The sequence below is a fragment of the Erpetoichthys calabaricus genome, chromosome 2, assembly GCF_900747795.2.
Source record: "Erpetoichthys calabaricus chromosome 2, fErpCal1.3, whole genome shotgun sequence".
Classification (NCBI taxonomy): Eukaryota; Metazoa; Chordata; class Cladistia; order Polypteriformes; family Polypteridae; genus Erpetoichthys; species Erpetoichthys calabaricus.
The window spans coordinates 180506240-180527251 of NC_041395.2; the positions used below are offsets into that span (position 1 = coordinate 180506240).

Below are 21012 nucleotides of genomic sequence, written 5' to 3' on the forward strand. Positions count from 1 at the left end.
AATGGCATGACAACACATCAACTGCAATGTGCTCAATAATGACATCAACCTCACATTGCCCAAGTGTTTAAAATAAAAATGTAAAAAATCACAAAACTCCCGGAATCCTTATATTTTCAAATACATCTAATCCAAATCAGGTTTGTGGAGGGCTGGATTCTACGCCAGAATCATTTGGTACAAGGCAGGAACCATCTCTCTCACAGACACTTTACAACACCTGGCCAATTTAAATTTGCAGATCTGCCTAAAATAGACTAATATACACCCAAGCACATATACATATTCTGTCAACACAGTGTATAACAAACCCCAAATTAACCAGCATAGTATGATATTAACCAGATTCACTCACTGTGCCCTAATATGTATAAAACTGGACCTAGCACTAACATTATGTGTATCTTTTGGCATACGCTTTATTATGATAATTTGTGTACAAGGAGAAGACAAGTTTCATCTGGGCATTATGTGTATTGAAACACCTACCTCTGTGTTCTCTTAAGTTTAAACGTTATAGAACCATGCACTAACTGGCTCCTCCAGTTGAAAGGAAGAGTGAAGTTAATCCTAATGGGACTCCACACAGCAGTTTGCACATGTAACAGAAAATTCTGATCTTTCTTGCTGGACAGAAAACCGATATTTTGTTGAATGCCATGGCTGTTATACAATTCAAACAACAAATAGGTTGCAATGCCATATTGTGACATCCACAATTAGTTTTGTAACACTCTAAATTTCAAATTCAATTGCAATATGACACCTTTTATTGGCTAACTAAAAAGATTACAATATGCAAGCTTTCGAGGCAACTCAGGTCCCTTCTTCAGGCAAGATGTAATAAAAGGTGTCATTTTGCTTGACTTCTCACTATATTCATAATGGCTAACACGGTACAACACCCTAGTACTAAATTCAATTGCTAAATTGTTATGCACATAGAGTGCAGTGTACTCAGTGTTCTCTGTTATTTATTACTGTTGATGTGTATTTAGTATGAGGCATTCCAAGGTTAATTGTTAAGGCTCTTTCCTTCAGACATGGCGGAAAATTACATACAACCAAATCACTGGAGTGATTCAATGTCATATTTACACCTATATGCAAGTACAATAGTGTTCATTGTGATTTAGACACAACACTAGAAGGGGCAGGGATTCTAACTGCTATCAAAGTGAAAATCTCTGCTGGTCCCTGATGCTAAACATATCCTAACTGCCAGTAGTAGGCCCTGTTGGGTTGCAGGACCTATATTAATGGATGACGTCCAACATACCTAACACAAGTTTGCTTTCTGAGTTGAAAACTAGAAGAAATAAGAAACTGAAAGAAAAGTTATACAATTAAATACATAAAATTATTACCAAGATATCTGGATATCTGGATATGCAGAAACAGATTTTAAACCATGACTTTCCTTTTCATGTCTTATAAAAATCATTAATTCATGTTACATGTGGTGGGTTGGCACCCTGCCCAGGATTGGTTCCTGCCTTGTGCCCTGTGTTGGCTGGGATTGGCTCCAGCAGACCCCCGTGACCCTGTGTTCGGATTCAATATGGATGGATGGAATTCATGTTACATTTAATGTGAGTGATTAAATGGTTCATCATATTCACTCTAAAGTAAATCTTTATGTGGCAGAGTGAGGGAAAAGAATTAAAGCTATCTCTGTGATTGTTTTTGCCTAAACCTTTGGTCTCTGTATGAGATTAAGCTATCAGCCAAATTGAAGGTGGTAATTGAGACAAAGGGCTCTTCTGAAATTAAGCCAATAACCAATTGGAAGAAGCCAAAGTCATGACGGTTATGAGTTAAAGAAAAAATGATACCCTTACTTCACCAGTAGCGTCACATCGGTTTCTTCAGGCAGATAAAATGGAAAGAAGGTGGTTGTAACCTACAGTATAGTGACAGACCACATACTGAAGGTCATTGGACATGGAGTTAGGATGCCAAAATTTAAAGTTATTTAGATAAGGGTGTTTGGTACAAATGTCAGGTTTTCCAAACCACCGTATCTAGTATTTTACTCTTCATCCATCTCCTCCCTCGGGATGGCCTGATGAGATGAAAAAGCTCAGTTTTGGGATTTATAACACTTCCAGGCAGTGGACTTTAATCCCTTTTTGGATAAGAAACTGTGTATAAATTTGAATATTACTGTGAAAGTGCATTTGTGGGACTGTCATCTGTTCTTTGTGTTTTTCAGTAAGTGGCCCAGAGCTAATACAGGCATAAAAAGTCCCCACCAAATACATACTTATTTTAGTAATAATAAGTACCATCTATGTACTGCTATACCCATCTCCGCCATGTGGTGTTTCAACCCCTAGTTAATCTCTTACAGTGCCCCCCTCACTCCTAATTTCCAAACCACCTAACAGTTCTCAGAAAATCTTAGTTTTAGTGCTTCAGACTCCCTGTTTCAACGTGTCATGGAAGTTACTTTCTCTGATGAAACACCAGGATGTTTTTTTTTTTCTTTTTTTTTTGACTGCACTTATTTCATCTGATCTCCAACTGTGCCTAGGGATGTTTTTATCGGAGTGAACCCTATCCTGTTATCTTTAATCTAAGACAAAGGCAAGAAGTTTGGTATGGATTTATCGTTTATTTGCTACCCTACCTTTGGATAATATGCTTTGTTAGCTATTTCGAGCACCCACAAAATCTTAACTTCTTATTGACAAGTTGTCACTGGCTAACAATTGCAAGCTTGGAAAGGATTGGAATAAAACTGCTAAACGGAAACAAGCATTGTGTAAGTGAGCAATCATAGCCAGTCACTAGGGATATGCACAGCATATGAAGAGCACACCTTCAAATGAATTTGCTAGAGAAACTAGCCATGTCAGACTTCTAAAGGTTTTCAGGGAGTAAACCACAGTCACAGCAAAGTGGGCAGTTCTTTACAAATTATATTAACTATAAATTAGGTTTCCATTAGACAGACATACTTAATTAAGGTTATCCACTGGTTGCTGTTGCAGGATAAATATGGACCTGGTATAGTAAAGTAAAAATTATGTTTCTCCCATCCATCTAACACAAGGACTGACTACTTGCTTTAGCTTGGTAATTTCATTTATTAATTAAAAGAAGAATATCAACAAATCTAATCACATATACTGTATACTAGAAAATTTCATGAAAGAAATTAGGTAAATGAAGAAAACAATTAAATGAAAAAAAGGAAATCAAATGCATGTGCGTCTTTGTTCTTTGTTTTTTGTAGGTGCCAGTCTCTCTCTATGTGTGTTCAGAGTAAGTGAATGTACAGTGAAATGGCAGTTTATCAGATGGCACAAAATAGTCTGTATAATTAATGATGGCTTTTAATGAATTTACCACATAGAAAAAACAAGATAAACATTTTTGTGCTAAGCATTATATACCTTTAAAAATTTATTAAAAAGGTACCTTTTCATGTTACAGTATAACCATAAAAAAAGTTATGTTGTCACAATACAATGTACGCTGCTCGATCATTTTTGTATCATGAATATAACTATTATTGCAAGTGTTTATTCACTGTTTATCAGTATGGCAGTATCTATCTATCTATCTATCTATCTATCTATCTATCTATCTATCTATCTATCTATCTATCTATCTATCAACATCCAAGAATTTATTTTTAAACAGTTATGATGATGGCTAATGTATAGTCTGTACGTTTATGGGAACATTGTCTCTCAAAGCATCAAACCCAGCACCACATTTAAAGAAAATACTTGCTAACCTCTAATGTTAGTTTTTACTTCATCATGCAAAAATAAAGTAAACACATCATGTTTCCATGAAATGCGCGAGTGTACCATACTTCCAGTCCACACATTCTTGAAGTGTTTTTTGGAGATACAACAGAGTCTTTTTAAATACTAATTTTAAGGGAAACTTGATTATTTAAATTATCTAACATAAATAGAATTAATAATACATTATTAGGTAAATCAGTAATCATTAATAAGATTTTTGTAAAATAATTTAGTTACTACTTTAGATTTTTTTATTACCTCAAATGGATCTGCATGTAATGAGAGTGTTTCATAAACAAAATTACATATTGGCTTTCAGAGTTACCTGAAAAATTACGCATTATTTAAATATTTTAGTGAAAGAGCCATTTAAATTAATTTGAATAGAATTACAGATTCATTCATTACTAGTGAAATAATTGTTATTTTAAACAGCGTTACAACTTACTCTGTGGTCAAATTTAAATTTGCTGTAACTGCTATTGTGAATTTCCCATTGGGATTAATAAAGTATCTATCTATCTATCTATCTATTAGACTTATTTTCAAACAAGAGTGAAGAGCGCTATTACAGGAGGTGTATATTATTGGAAAACTATTTAAAAATGTGTGTTATTTTTCACAAATAGAAAATAGCTTAATTGATATGTGGGTGAATTTTTGCATTGTGATGACTGCAGTGACTGCGTATTTTTAACAGATATCATAAAATATCATAAAACAGTACGTTTTATGATATTGTTCTACAAAATGTTTGTTATCTTATATTGTTAACAACAATATACAATGGATTGCTACCTTGTGCCCACTGCTGGAAGGACTAATTTGATCTCCTAAAACTGTATATCTGAAGACAAAATTATATATGTTAAGAATATTTTTTATTTTTAGCAAAGTCATATTTTTAGAATTTTGGCAGGTAGGTATTTTAATAGATGGTACATTTACTTTCTACTGCTAACAGTCAGATGTGGCAATGGTGAAGAATATTTTAATTATATAAAGATGCTGTTGTCTTACAATAGGAGTATAGTTTTTCCCAGTTAGCACAATGATGGTATTTTTAATATATATAAAATATGCTGTATGTTTTCTTATTTTAGTAGTTGTAAAAACAAAACTTTATTTTGTTAGCTGAATCATATTTAAAGGATGTGTATTTTATTAATAAGAGTAAGAAAGTGTATCATAAATGTTAAAAACGATAATAGATTCATTTTCTTATTTTGACAAGAAATTTCAGAATTTGTACTACAAAATAGGTAAGTAATTTGAATATCAAGACACTAGTATAAATCCATTGACACTAGCAAGATATTTTATTGTTAACATTACTGTAACATAATGAAGGAGATTTTATTTTCATTTACACGGTTAAATGTATTTTTAAAGTCAGTACGTTTTTCAGATTACTTTCCTTTGGATGCAAATTCTCTGTTATTTATTAAAAGGTCAATTTATCCTCTACTTAATGGATTATTTTCTGTATGCCTGGTTTGTAGCTATCAAGCAACTACTGTTAACATTAACACCTACAGATTCACTGCGAACTGGACAACTGGGTTTCACCACATTTGCATAACGATGTCACTAGCACATAAAGGGTTTGGACTATGAAAGTGGGAGGTGAAGCGTCAATAATAAAAATTACGTTTTAAAAGAAAGGTAGGTTAAAAACAATATTATAACATGAATAAAGCTTACATTATCTTTCAAAAATTATAAAAACAAATTCTGCTTAACAATCATTGGATTTTGAAATGTTTTTCAAATAATCATATTTTTCAAGGTTAACTAATTGGCTGGAGTTCTTGATAATACTGTTTTAACAGAAGTCAGATTTTGTTCATATTGACACAAATAAGTAGTTCATATTTTTTCAGGACCCATCTTGATTCTGAAATTCTTTATATACAAATTACAAAATAATGACAATATTAAACCATTTTTAAACATATCATAAATACCACTGGGCTAATAGTAAATTCTAGCTGTAAAACACAGTCTAATACTTAGTATTCTTGACTTGCTGATAGGAATTTTTGGTAAAATTGCTATTTTTTATTGTTAATAGAACACATGAGCAGCTTCTTCATTTGTTGGATTTATTTTTGTTAAACACAATTGATAGATAAAACTTCATTTATTAGTGATTCAATTTGCTTGACTGTGGTTATGTTTGGCACAGGGGATTCAACATTTCATTTCTTGCAGCTCATGAAAATATGTATTTTCTATTTGTGATAATTTTTAATTATTATAACAGTAAACAATTTTTTTTCAAATAAAAAAACAACAATGTGAATTTTCTGTACATTGACCAAAAATATCGCATTTGTTTGACAAGACACAATAATGCACTTTAAATTTTTGCTGAAATTTTACGTTATTTGGACTGCAGAGATGAATAACTTTTTTTGTACAGTGTTTAATTTAAAGATTTACACTTTTAAAAATATAATTTATTAAGTGATAAGAAGCTGCCATGTTATTTTCATTTAAAGCTAAAAACTTCTGGTTAATTTTGTTGATTATTATAGGAAAACACATTTCTATTTTTTGTTGTTTTCGTTACTTTTACAGCTCACTATTTAGAAAAAGCAGTTTCAGTATAAGAATTTACTTTTAACAGTCAATATTTGGATGTTTCTAAAATATTGAACATGTATTTAACCAGTGTTGAGCAAAGAGTTTATTTTCTCTAAAACGATTGTATTCGTATTCGTCATTGGATTTTTTTCTGTTAGCGTTTATGTAAACCTTTAATCGTTTAAATAATTATTTAATCTTCCAAGACACATGAAGATGCTACTAATGTAAACAGCAAAGTAATTGTGATTTGTTTGATTTAAATCTTTTCAGTTTGCCGTCATATATTCACATTTTTTATTTTTTGTCACAGATGTAAATATTTTCTTCATTCTCACTATAAAATGATTTGTTATGCTAATGATTCTGAGTAGATCTGTAATATATGTTAACAGAATTTTGAATTTTCTCACACTGACAGGCAGGTGGATTTTCTGTTAATGTTAAGAAAAAATATGCATTTGCTCACGCAGGTATTTTTGGTTTGCTTATTCTCTGACCTACTTACAGTGACTCGGAGTATAAGCTAAACACTCAAGAGAATTCATAAGGTTTCAAAAATGTTTTACCATGCTTTCCCTATTATCTTTTCTATTTATACTTTCAGTGTACTAACTGACCTTACATTGGTTTGAAAGTATTTAAACAGCACTCACTGGTCCAAAAAATACTTATATAGTTTTACTGTCTGGTGTACATACTTATTTTGTGATTGTCAATTTAAAAAAGAAAAAAAAATTATATGAAACACTGAAGTAGTAGTTAATCTGCTTTCTGATACACTAATGATGTTTTAATGTGAAAGTGACCATTATTGAACTGTCCTTTGTCTAATCAAGCACTATTCTTTAGACATGAAATACACTTCCTAGCATGGCCAGAAATTTCAAAAACACGTAAACCAGTTAATTGACCACACATTTTCCCAAACTTCATCACCTTCCCAGGCTGCCTCGGCACAGTGGAGAATGCCAGCGTCATTACAAAACAACTCAGAAAGAAAAGCATGAATTAAGATGTATTTCTTACTTTTTCAAAAACATATTTTACTGTCAACATTACCACATTAAAACCAATAATGCAGGCAGGGCTATCAAAAAATAAGGTACTGGTATCTTAATATTAATGCTGGCACTATCCATCTTTTGTAATGGAGGACAGGGGGCAGAATATCCATTAGGGAATTTTTACGGTAATACAATGTGGCCGTTGTTTGAAAGCTATTGTTTTATATTGTAAAATTATTTATTATCTGTTTTACCTAAACATAAAAATGCATTTGTTATTCAGTGGCATAAACTCATCACAATGAAACCTAATCAACTTAAAACTTCCTTAAATATTATGAATATGTACAGATATCTACAGAAATTCCTGATTTCCATTTAACTAGGCACGTAACCGTTCAGAAGTCAACGTGTGTTATTAGCTAACATGTTTTACTGCAATAACAATAAATGAAATTATTGATGTAATAACAAAGCATAAGAGACCTTAAATCCACAGGGGCAATCAGCAGGTTTTTCTTTTCTTAAGATCGATCTTCATCCAATTTTATCAAAATGTGGCACATAAGATGAGCTTACTATTGATTATCTACTACAGATGATCTATAGTTAAAACCTTCATCCCCTTAAATAAATAAAATGGGGTGTTAATTAAAAATAATAAAATCACTTAAAAATATGTATCAGGAAAGCAAGACAGATAAAGAGATCACAACACATCACAAAATACAAAAGTAGAAGCTGTTTTCAGGTGCTATAGACAACAAACATTTAAAACCCACATGGATATGACTGCCATATTACTCACACCAAATCAGGACTTCAGGAAAGACATAGCCTTGTAAAAGGTGTTTCTAGAATATTAGTTATGTGTGGATGAGTATGGAAGTCAGGTAAAAACCTACACCTTGGGATTTTACCAACCATCGGTTCATCTTTATTTTATATACAGAAGGTGATTTTTGTGGTAATCTCCATCTCTAAGCATTCCTCGTGCACCCTTTTGCCCAATATACTGCTTTGTGTATAGGCAGTGTAAGCAACTTGCTTATAATTCCTTAACTAGTCAACTGTGGGGATATATATGCAACTAGGTTGCTTCCAGTCCAACATCCTGCCACAAGCTATATATAAAAAAGATATATAGTGCATTGCATACATATGTACAGTACAATGCACAAGTGTAGGCATACATACCTTTACATTTATTCTGCTCCCGTATCCTCCCATACAAGTGTTTGTATAAGGAAATGCTGCACTATGTTACTTACTCTTGGGATCATTTGAGACCTCAGTGATAGAACAGACTAAGAAAGTCATGCCTTGCAGTACATCAAATTGGTTCTTTTGACAAATGAATGCTGCAGTTGAATGTAACCTCCTAGTCTCCTTGCCACTGGATCAAAGATAACAAGTTTTTTTTTTTTTTTGTTTGTTGAAGTTTTTGTGGAAGTCGGCTTGCAAGCGTTTTTCTCTTGCCAAAATATTTTAAAGACAAGTGTGGTTATACTATTCCATACGTCTTTCAGCCCCAGATGATATGGGAGTATATGTATTTTTTTCCAAGTTGATTATCAATTTCTTTTTGGCATATCTAACTTTGATTGAACACCTAACAATCCATTCTGCTCAATCTAGCTGTGGAAAAGTCTAGATAAGGTATCCTACACACAGTGAGCTTAATTTCTTTGTGGCTGCATTACTATGTCCAGTGACACAATTATATGCTGTAAAAACCAAAAGGTTAATCAATCTCCAGACCTAGAATAAGTTAATGATTAACAGCAAATATCTAGAGCACACTACATTTGTGACGCAAATAATATAACAGTTATTTAACCAAATCTGTCGGCAAGTGGGACGAGGGCAACATGGCAAACCTTGTTATGAAAAGGATCACATGGAAAACACTATTCTTTAGGCAAATATCAGGCAAGCCTTAAAGGACTTGTTTTAGCAACTGGTATAATCAATGTATGTTATATGCAATAGCTCTTAAAACCGGCATGTATTAAAGGCCTCTACAAAATTCTTGATAACTTATCATGGTAGGGCAGGCTTAGTCTTCTCAACTCATTCTAAGCACCAGGGGGCAATCCAGCTCCCCAGACTCCCAACACAAGCTGGCACAGACACAAGTTAAAAGCCCAAAGAGCCTTTTATTGTTAGAAAACTCTTCAAACCAAGCGTTTTTTCACCACCACAGCCAAAAGTACCATAAGCACAATAGCATACTCTTTGTCTTTTTTCTCTCAGTCATTGGTTACTGCCTCCTCTGCCCCTCCTCACAAGCTTTGTCTCTCTTCCTCCCAACTGTGGCTCTCTGATATGAGGAGGGCAGCTCTATTTATCCAATCCCTGGGAATGCTTCCGGAAATATGAGGCTACAGCTCTGAAGCACTTCTGGGTGAGGTTGGAGCCCAATGGCAGCCCCATGACCCCCCCCCCCCCCCCAACCCCCACAGGACCCAACTAGACAGTCAAACCTCAGCATGCCTTGCGGGCACCTTTGTGGGGATCTGAGCCTGGGCTCTGGGGGAGACAGAGCACTATGTAAGCTGTCTCCCCCTGTCCTTCCACCTCGATGGCATCCTGGATGGGCCACACTCCCGGCCATCCCTCACATCATTTAAAAAATAAGTATAAATGGATACCAAGTCATTCATCCAAACACTGAGAATCAATTTCATAATACAGATTTCCACATTACATCTATTGACATTAACTAATCTCTTCTATTATGCTTATTAAGAGTTTGGCTTACCAATAAGTTAAAGACCAAGGTGCAAAAGAGAACTTGAAAAGCATGTGCTGGGTAAAAAAGACACAGAAATCTAATACCTCACTGACAGCCACAATTAGACAATTAATCCAAGCACATTCCAAGCTAAAAGATAGTGTAAGAATTGACTAAAAATAATTAACAAAAATGCACCTTGGGTCAAACATTTTCAAGCTTTTTTGCAATATGTATCTGTAATAAAACAAGGAAAGCCATAACACAAATGCAGACAAAAACATATTTTTTTCACTGTTTACCTTTCAATGTGAAGGGCTGCAGTGTCCATCTTATCTCTAACAATATTTTCTATCTCCTCTTGAGGAATTGTCAGACACTCCCTGGCCAACTGAGAAATATAAATCCCCCTAGCATGTCCTGAGTTTGTCTGGCATCCTAGCCATATGCCCAGTGTACTCCAGCAGGCTTCTTCTGAAGTGGAAAAGCAAGAGTTCTGCTCTGAACTCCCCCAGTATTGCTCTGCTCCTCAATTAACAGTGAACCTTAAAACCCTGTATAGCAAACTCATTTTGACTGCTTGTACTCTTTTTTTGGACACTTCACAGAGTTCATGATCAAAGGTAAGAATGAGAATGTAGAGTGACTGGTAAATCAAAAGCTTTGTTCAAAGATGTACCTACCACTTCAGTCCTATAGTCTGGTTTAGTTCTCACTGTATCAGTCTTCTTTATCCTCACTTGTATACAAGACCTCAAGGAACTTTAGCCCCTCTTCATGTGGGCAGCTGCCTATTCCTTGCTAGAGACAAAAAGTCACTACTATCAGAAACAGAACCATGACCTCAAACCATTCCAGCATACACTGGAGATCACAATCTGATGAGTCCAAGATGGCAACATCATCTGCAATACTTTTCCAGCCTTCGATGCATCTTTATATTCTGCCCCCGAAATTCATAAGCAATAGAGGAGACATCAAGTACAAAAACACACTACAAGAAGCAAATACCTGATAGCATTAGAACATCAGAACATTAGAACAATCTAGATGAGAACAGGCCATTCAGCCCAACAAAGCTCGCCAGTCCTATCCATTTATTTATTCCAGAAAAACATCAAGTCAAGTTTTGAAAGTCCCTAAAGTCTTACTGTCTGCCACACTACTTGGTAGCTTATTCCAAGTGTCTATCGTTCTTTGTGTAAAGAAAAACTTCCTAATGTTTGTTTCAAATTTACCCTTAACAAGTTTCCAACCGTGTCCATGTGTTCTTGATGAACTCATTTTAAAATAATAGTCTCGATCCACTGTACTAATTCCCTTCATAATTTTAAACACTTCAATCATGTCACTTCTTAATCTTCTTTTGATTAAACTGAAAAGGTTCAGCTCTTCTAATATATCCTCATAATTCATCCCCTGTATCCCTGGAATCAGTCTAGTTGCTCTTCCCTGGACATTTTCTAGCAATGATATGTCCTTTTTGTAGCCTGGAGACCAAAAATGCACATAATACTCCAGATTAGGCCTCACCAGGGTGTGTGTGCATCCTGGAAACCTATACTCATAGCTACTTCCACTCCACTTCTACTTCTGCCAGAGAGCAAATTCATTTCCCAGGTCTGGCTTCAAACCTCTGTGTGAAGCATGACCATTAAGCATTTGATGTAACACCAGTTGGGTGACAGGCAAGAATGGGACATATCCATTCAATTCTTCCTGAGTCACTGCCAAAATCTTCAAGAGGGCTGAAGAACACCACTTTGCCTTTATTGCTCAGATCTACAACTAACAAAAATATGTAGTACATGACCCAGGGAATCTATAATTATGATAATCTTTACATAGCTGTTAGTCTGTTATAAAGTTCTCTTGAGAGAGCTTGTGGAAGTATGATAGCTCTGAAATGTTTCATTCAACTTCACCTTCTTCCAGATGATACTTACACATAAATCCAGAGGAATACGGCACCATCCTGGTTAATTTGGTGTTCCACTGATTTGTTCCACTTCATTAAAGTCAAGCTTATATTGTGACCCCAGCTTATTTGCTGAATGGACAGAATGTATTTCACCAAAAAATGCTTCACTAAAAAAGGTTACTAAGCTTTAGTTTTCTGATGATCACACTGTTAGCTCTCTGACAGAAATAGATGATATCTTTCCTGAGGTATTTAAGACCAGACATACACAACCTCCTTTATTAACCTCCCATTATGCAGACTGCAGTCCCATTGAACTGGATCCACAAAGATTCTTTAAAATATAGTCTGTTATGAAAATCTTTATCGGTCCATGAAAGCTGACAACAATAAAAACAGTCCCTAAAATTTGAATATCAGGACTGAAGTGAACATTGCACAGGAGTGACGTCAAAACAGAGGAGGTTAATATGAGTACTGCCTTTAGATGATCCTCCACATCAAGCCAGAGGAATGTTGCACTAAGATCTGTGTCCTCTTGTATGCAGGCATCATAAACATTGTTATGCCCATCTACAAACTATGTCCTGAATTCCTAATTGTAATAGTCTGATGCCTTGCCTTTCATGTGGTGCCTTATCAACAACGTTATGAAAATAAAGATATATAATATCATATGCTCTTATTATATTCTTTTGTTGATTTCTCATAGAATTCCAGTATATTACTAAAACACTTTTATCAGGAAGCTTTCTATATACTGTGAGCATAAGAATTTCTGCTACCTTTAGTAAAGATGAGTAAAACAAAGCTTTTGTAGTGTGGTAATGCAGTGTACTGCCCAGCTTCTCAATCCCAGTTGCATGTTGTCAGACTCAATGGAGACAGGTACGTGTGACAATGCAGCCACTCTACTGTATTTCCAACAGACAAAGCAGAGATTTTATATACTTAATATTTTAATTTATGAAAAATAAAATAAAACTTCACTTTACAGAGGACTACAAAAATTACTTAACGTCTTGTTAGAACATTCAGTGGGAAATGTCAGTACTGAAATAGTGTGAATCAAATGTATTTGACAAAAGTTAAGGTGTGAAACACAAAAGAATAATTTGAGGTGTATTCTAATTAGTAATGTATGAATACAAAAGTCTTTTAAAAATGAAAATAAAACATCTGCAGATGACAGGAAGTCAAGGGTTCCAAGTTGCTTACTAACTTCAATATTATCCAGTCAACTTAAAAGTAGCTTACAAGAAGCTGTACTGCATTTTGTTTGCTCTTGGCATATCAAATTTCTCAACTAAGTTTTAATATGGACCATTAGAAACTTAGGACTATTTTGTAATGGGAGGAAACCACATCAGTTAAACAGGTTCAACATTTCATTGGATTTGTCAACCATTAGAGTTGGTTTACCAAGAAGTTTAGTGATATTATTTTCCTTATTTTGAGCCTGACTAAAAAGACATTGCAAAGGTTTTCCTGGACTAACAAGACTCAACAGGTATTTGATAATTTGAAAGCTGCTTTTATAACCGCCCCAATAATGACACATACATTGGGCAAATCTACTAAGGTGATTCCACAGAGTAGTAGCTATAAAGACAACAAACACACACTGAGAATTGTGTAAGTGAGCTTTAGCATAACAGGAAAGCTGCTATTAAAAGAGTTTCTAAGAGTTTCTATCCTCACAGGTGGTGCAGTGGTAGTGCTGCTGCTTTGCAGTAAGGAGATTGTGGGTTCGCTTTCCCGGGTCCTCCCTGTGTGGAGAGCACTTTGAGTAGTGAGAAAAGCGCTATATAAATTTAAAGAATTATTATTATTATTATTATTATTATTATTATTATTATTAATGAGTAAGCACAAACAACATGTATTTAGAAGAGCTTCAATTTACAGCTTAGAAAGTTAGTAACAGACCTTAGAAAATACTTGTATATCAAATATGAATCCAGCATAATCGAGGATAGATAAGGTTAGTTCCATTTGACTCAAGTCAGGACAACGGTAGCAGCATTCATAGTCAATCCAATATTGAACCACCAGTTTCTCTAGAGCCCCTGAGATTTACTAAATAGGTTTCCATCTGTGGAAGTGAAGGACTCTGCAACACATGACAGAACACAACCTGCTGGCAATTTTGTTTACAGATGAATGTTAGTACTAAAAGGCTAATAATTTCATTGAAACTAAATAAAATGGAAAGATGAAGTTGAAGATGTGGTCAGAAATCAAGGAATAGGAATAGGAAAAAGTGTTTTTAAAGCTATTCCTAGACTTAAGTTATTAAAATGAACCTCATTATATAATATTCAGAGATACTAATGTCTGATGTCTACTGTGAAAGATCTGTGCCTTGATTTCAGCACCTAATATTTCTATGGCACATATATTTCAGTCTTTTATAAATACAATTCATGCCAACTTACTTTACAGTGTAATAGCCAATACATTATACTGAATTTATAAGTACGGAGACATCATCTGTTTTAGGTGTAATGATTTTATTTTCTTTATCCTTGCTCTTGGATATTTTTAATGACTGATCAAACGATATTCAGGTTAAAAGATTACCCAAAATGTTCCTTCACTGCAAAAGTAGTGTTGTGTCTTCTTTCCCACTAACCTTAAATCTATTACAGAACTGCTTGGTTACTTAGCCTTGATGTGGGTAGCTAGCTAGATACAGCAAAAAAAATTCTTACCGCTATGTTTTTACAGTCATCTTTGGTAAAGACCCAACTACATATTCAGCCTCAGCAACACACTGTGTATAGTAAGTACACTGAAATTATTTTATCAATATAAGGAACAGATAAACTGGCACTGCAGAAAGCTATGGGCGTGTATCAGCAAAATCCATCCATCCATCCATTACCCAACCCGTTATATCCTAACTACAGGGTCACAGGGGTCTGCTGGAGCCAATCCCAGCCAGCACAGGGCGCAAGGCAGGAAACAAACCCCGGGTAGGGCACCAGCCCATCGCAGGGCGCACACACACACACACTAGGGTCAATTTAGGTTCGCCAATACACCTAACCTGAATGTCTTTGGACTGTGGGAGCATACCAGAGCACCCGGAGGAAACCCACGCAGACATGGGGAGAACATGCAAACTCCACGCAGGGAGGACCCGGGAAGCGAACTGTGTCACCGTGCCGCCCTACCAGCAAAATGCTCAGTTTTAAATTAAATTAACACAATACATACTTTAATTTTTCTGTCACACTGTTATTCCACAGTGGAAGTCCTACCTCAATATAATAGGCAGTGCCTCTCAAATCACCTTCACTCCAGTTTAATAAATAACACTAAATACGCTCCTTTTTTTTGCACCCTTTTATGCTAAAATTATGTTTACCAGATAATCTGTTTTTCATTCCATTTTATACCAGCAGCAGTTGCAGCTAGATACCTTCATCTCTTTAATCTAACAGCCTGTATACCAAATATTGAATACTCTGTTGAAGGTAAAGTAAAATTGTACCACTTCAGAGCTGTGTGGCATATTATATGGACAGTGTATATCTGCATTAATTGATTAGTCATAAGTAAATTGTGCCTATATCACAAAGTTTCCCCATTGAAATTCAGATTTGCAACCAGGGTGAGGTGGCTGCAGTCAAGAAAGATTTCAAAGATTTAAAACACAAGTGGTTGCAGTCCCGCTGGCATTTCTGTGTCAAACAAACATTGCAACAACTTATCAGCTATTGAATACATATGCACAAAACAATGTCACTTAAATATTCTATTAATCACCTGTCAAAAATTAATAATCAAAGGTACAATAAATAATGTTCCAAAAAACATTTTTCTTAATTTCATGCAATAACAACCAATGGGGTCTTGCCACTGCACAAGATACATTAGTATATAGGATTCAAAGAGGCTATTCTCATTCATTGCTAATACAAAAGCATCACGTCAGTATGTTGTGGCATGCTTTGTTTTGCCAACCAATACACAATTCAAGCTCACATTGTAAAACTGTATAATAAATCAAAGCTCCTATTCAAATCTGTTATCAAAATAGTCACATAAACAAAGCACACTTTGCAAATTTTGTACGTCTCACTGTCTTTTTTATCCTTTTCCAAAGCTACTGTTATTAAACTGTTATTCTGCAGTCTATTGTTAAATAGACTGCAGAATTATTTTGATTCTATTCATCTCAAAACATAAAAGTCAACTGATTGTGTGTGATGGTTCTAGGTTTTATTGGATGTCTGCATATATTTTGTTCTTTCTTAAAACTGCTATGTTGTATGATAGCAAAATCAGCACCAACTGTTTACCTTTTCTTTTATTACTATCCATTCATCGATCAATTATTTGAACACATTTTTCATTACAGGGCTACTGGAAAATAGACTGTGTCCAAGCTCCAATTCTAGCTCCATGAATGGAACACCAGTCCCCTAAAGGGCACACATACACATAAACCTAGAACTTGCTCATACCAGGCCAATTTAGAGTCTCCAAAGACCCTCACACATAGACAACAGTGACAGGGCCAGGATTCAAGCCCAGTCGCTCAGAACTGTGAGGTATCAGTGCTAACCACTACACTAGTATGCCACCTATGTGTTTTTCAACCCAAGCTATTTCATAGAATTTGTTCTTCCTACATGATTATGTTTAATCTGATGAATGGCCTTCGATCAATAATAATCTGTTGTTAAACTTTACATTACTTTCTTTATAACAGGTTATATGGTCTCAATATGTGTAAAGTGTGACATGCACTCTTCACCTCAAGTTTAGACCCAGAAACATAAAGCTTTATTCAGTGCTTATGTTGCTACCTACATTGCTTATCATGTCCTGAAAGCCGTGTTGGAAGTGATATCACTTTTATGTATATACAGTATATTTTTTTTACTAACTGTTAAATTTTTTTTTTTTTTTTAATTACGCAAGAAAATTATTCTTGAGGTGTATTAAGCTATGCTGATGGACTGTAGGGTACTTAATTCAGTTTGAGGTAATAAAAGCATTTTTAACAAAAACTTTATTTCTTTTCCCACAGACTGGTACATCCTTATTCCAGCTAGCACACTTTTCATTCAGCTTCTATAAATCCCTTTCCAATATGTTCACTAGCATAGCATCAAACATAGATGGCCTTGGTAACGTCACCTGAGAGGCACTTTATCTTACATATAGGGAGGACAAAGCTTTCATGAGGAGGAAAAACAAGGCTGACTCTCATTCAAAGGTTGACTTAATTTACACACTCTGTTGGATTTGAAGGTAGGGCTTTAAATGACTTAGCAGACTCAGATAACAACTTAAATGCATTTGGTGTGGTCAAGTAGATAATGGTCACGTAGATGTGCAGATTTGGGACAAGGATATTGAAAGATTTAAGAATATTGGTGATAATTAAACAAAGACAGCTAGGGCTGGTGGAGAGGAAAATTATTTTTTGAGCAAGACAAAATTGAAATGAACAAATTACAATAATCAGGACAATAAAGGGTTGATATCTGATTTTTTTTTCTCATAATCAAATCAACATTGGAAACCTGCACACACAATATTAATCCTTAAGGGTAGCATTTAATACTGTGGAAATCAATGCATCTGCTTATAACAAAATGGGAATGGAAGAGCTACTGTATACTTTTTGCAGTGCAGTGCATTGCTTTTCCAAGACAATTCCTTTGAGAAGCTGAAAAACGTGCAAATGAAAGGCGTATTAATGAGTCAGATTGTTTTTAATTAAATCATAAATTTCTCACCTTTGCAAAAGTGACTACTCCCACATGAAAACAAATACTCTATGGCATTCTACAGAGTGTGACAGCTGGTTCCAATGAACTGCTTTGCTCTATGAATTCTAGGTTTTCTCTAATGCCTTATATTCACTTTCAGTCATTTCTATCAATTTGTGGTTACTTTTGCAAAATGTCATTCTTTATACTACATGATTAAATCATTTAACCTACTGCCCCGTTCTTGCTTGCAAGGCTGTTTATATTGATTTTTTTTGTTTTTAATGATCTTGATAGTAAATTTAAGCACTTAAGATTTGTGATGGCTGTCATAATCAAAACAATATTTAAAGGACACATGAATGAAAACAAGCAGTGTTTGAACAATAATTTCAATAAGTAATAATTTCAATTTTTTATTTCTAAATATAAATGATTTCTGATAAGAAGGTAGCACTAACCACCCACTGATAACCAACAGATCAGGCAACCTTTGGTGGAATAAACATACATAATAGAACTACACATACAGTAGAAATTTATTAGTAAATGTTTAAAAATGTTTACGAAATAAAAGTTCTGTAAAAAGATTCAATTGCTTGATAAAGACATTATCTTTCTCGCACTCCGCAACTATCCAGCTAAGATAACTTTCATACTTCTAGATTTGAATATATTTTAAAGTATCAAAAAGGTATATGCCATGAAAATTTCCAAAAAACAAACATTTTATTAGCATTTTTTAAACACTGATTTTGTAAACTTCTACCAACCTTACCGATTTTATTTGCATTACCATCAACTGACCAAGTAGACTCTCGTGAATGGGGATGAGGCATGCGGTTAGATAGATAGATAGATAGATAGATAGATAGATAGATAGATAGATAGATAGATAGATAGATAGATAGATAGATAGATAGATAGATAGATAGATAGATAGATAGATAGATAGATAGATCTCAGCTGTCCACAAGCAAATGATGAACATATCCTGATACTGCCCAAGAACCATTCATCTGCTCAGAAAGTGATACACACGATGGACAAAATGCACGAAGATTCCTCATTCATTTCCTTTCTGCTTCCCAAACTCAGATTCAATTTTTTGATAGAACATGATTCTTGAATGAGATGTGGTAATCCAACTGGCAATAAGATTATACTGAAACACTCTGCAAAAATGACTCACTGCAGTGGTGCTGAAAGAGATGCAGGAGAGATTTGATTGCCTAACTCATACAAATGAGAGAATACTGCTGGATTTAAATACCCATCTAGGCATCCATTTTCTGAACCCAATGTTTCCTTTGCGGGGTTTAGATATCTTGAGCCTCATGAGGCAGCATTGTTATTAATACTGGACACAGCAGTTGGTCTAGTGCTGGGATCCTACATTAAAATTTACTTACCATTTAAGCTAGCATGCATGTACTTTATAAAAATATCTGTTGAAGCCCATGAGGAAAACATCTAAACAGACTATGAACTGGTTGGAAACTTCAACCTGGTGCCATGTGTTGAGTTGTAGAAGCACTAACCACTGTGCCACAATGCATCCCGACACTTGTCAGTTTTGTACCGTTCTCAACTTTAACCACAGTGGTCCTGACTTTTATATGAAGAATACATTAATATTTCTGCCATGAGTGTTGTTTATCTCTTATGCAAAGGTATCTGCCAGCTTGTACGATCCAACGTATACAAGACTTAACTGGCAAATTTCTACACACGCCTCGCCAAAGTAAGCTACTCTTCAAGTTTCCAGTCCTCTTGACACTTCCACGTCTCTTTCCCTCTACATATTTTCTGTATCACTGAGCAGGGCACTTCTGTTTCCGCGTACACTAACTGACTTTTAATTTCGCCCGGGGTATCTCTCCACACCCACTAACTTGTCTTTTATGATTTTCAAGTGCTTCGTGCACAACCTTTTTGAGCTTCAAACCAACACCCACAGGTCTCTGCGGTTTCTCTTTCGTCGTATTCAGGTATGTGTGGAATTTACAGTCACGTCCCAAAAGTGTCTTATGAAACACCATTGAAGAACTGCAAGTTCAAAACTTAACTAATCATAACAAAAATCAAATAAGTGAACTCTGATGCTAATAAATTAACTATCCATGCATAAATCCATCCATTCATTTTATGTATTGGGTCGCGTGGGGAGAGCCTATCCTGATAGTGGGTGCCTAATACTCAGGTATTCCTCATATAAGCTGTTTTTTCTACTTTATAATGTATTGGGTCAGGCGGGTTTACTTTTTTCAATCACAGCTAGGTGGGCACTTGAGATGCACATGAAGTGTGCTACAATCACAACACTCGCATCTAATTTCTTAAACTACAGTTGAGAAGTGTACTTTCAGACAGCGTCCATCCCTCGTACACCCCTCAAGTCGGCCCCAGCAAACCCCCACATACGGCCCACCATGATCTTACCTGTTGTTGGTCCTGTTCCAGTAGATTGTGTGTCGGTTTCCAAGTACAGTTTCCTCCAATATTATAATGAGCCACCAGTAGAGTCCGACTGCGGCACACTGGATCCAGAGCATTTCGGACGGCCCGATTTCCAAACCGCGGCGCCCAGTCAGGCAGAGAAGCTCGCTGATTCCACCTCAGCCTTTCTGCGTTATATAGATGACTCGATTCAATTCTTGTAGTCTTTCATTGCATCGCTGTTTGAAAATAAAAAAAAATCTAAAACGGTGAAACCAGTGAAAAACGTCAGGGATGGGGGGAAGGGGACTGTTCGCTCTCCCATAGGCGGGGCCTCCGAACTTTAATCCAATCGCTTTACTGGGAGGGAAGGCAGTTTTGCCGGAGTCTGCAAACTTTCGCAACCTTTTTCTCCCTTGCCTTTGTTCTTGCTAACTGGTTCGTTTCGAGTTCATCCTTTTACACACAGCTTGGGCTCTTCTACAGGGCGCGTTAAATCAAGTCTGAGCAGTCGTGCGCTAAACCCAAGTGTGGAGTCGCAGTAAGCCAACCCGTCATTAGTAACGCAGAACCGCGAGTGACCGCAGCGCCAATGTACGTCCCTGAGTCTTCGGATCACACACATCTCGGCGCCTTGACCACAGACGCGCCCCACATGCCAAAATTTCTGTCTAAATATGCAAAAAGAAAAAAGTATATATACCCTAACCCTAAGTATATATGGCGAACCACGTTACTGAAAACTCGAATAGACAGTCCTGGGCTTTGTTCATCTCTTTTATGTTCCTAACGATTATTGCGCTGGTGAACTCCAAAGCTTAAA

At 35.5% G+C, this 21012-nt stretch overlaps 1 protein-coding gene across 2 annotated transcripts in view; it reads right to left on the reverse strand.

Annotated features, from left to right (window-relative positions):
- si:dkey-246i14.3 (ephrin A4) overlaps positions 1–20649 on the reverse strand; it is a 93814-nt gene extending 73165 nt beyond the window's left edge. For both annotated transcript variants that reach the window (XM_028794857.2, XM_028794856.2), the window contains exon 1: positions 20193–20649. In XM_028794857.2, coding sequence (XP_028650690.1) covers positions 20193–20305 — 113 coding nt within the window. In that variant the 5' untranslated portion in view covers positions 20306–20649. The remainder of the gene's footprint in view (positions 1–20192) is intronic.
- Between the last annotated feature and the right edge of the window lie 363 nt (positions 20650–21012).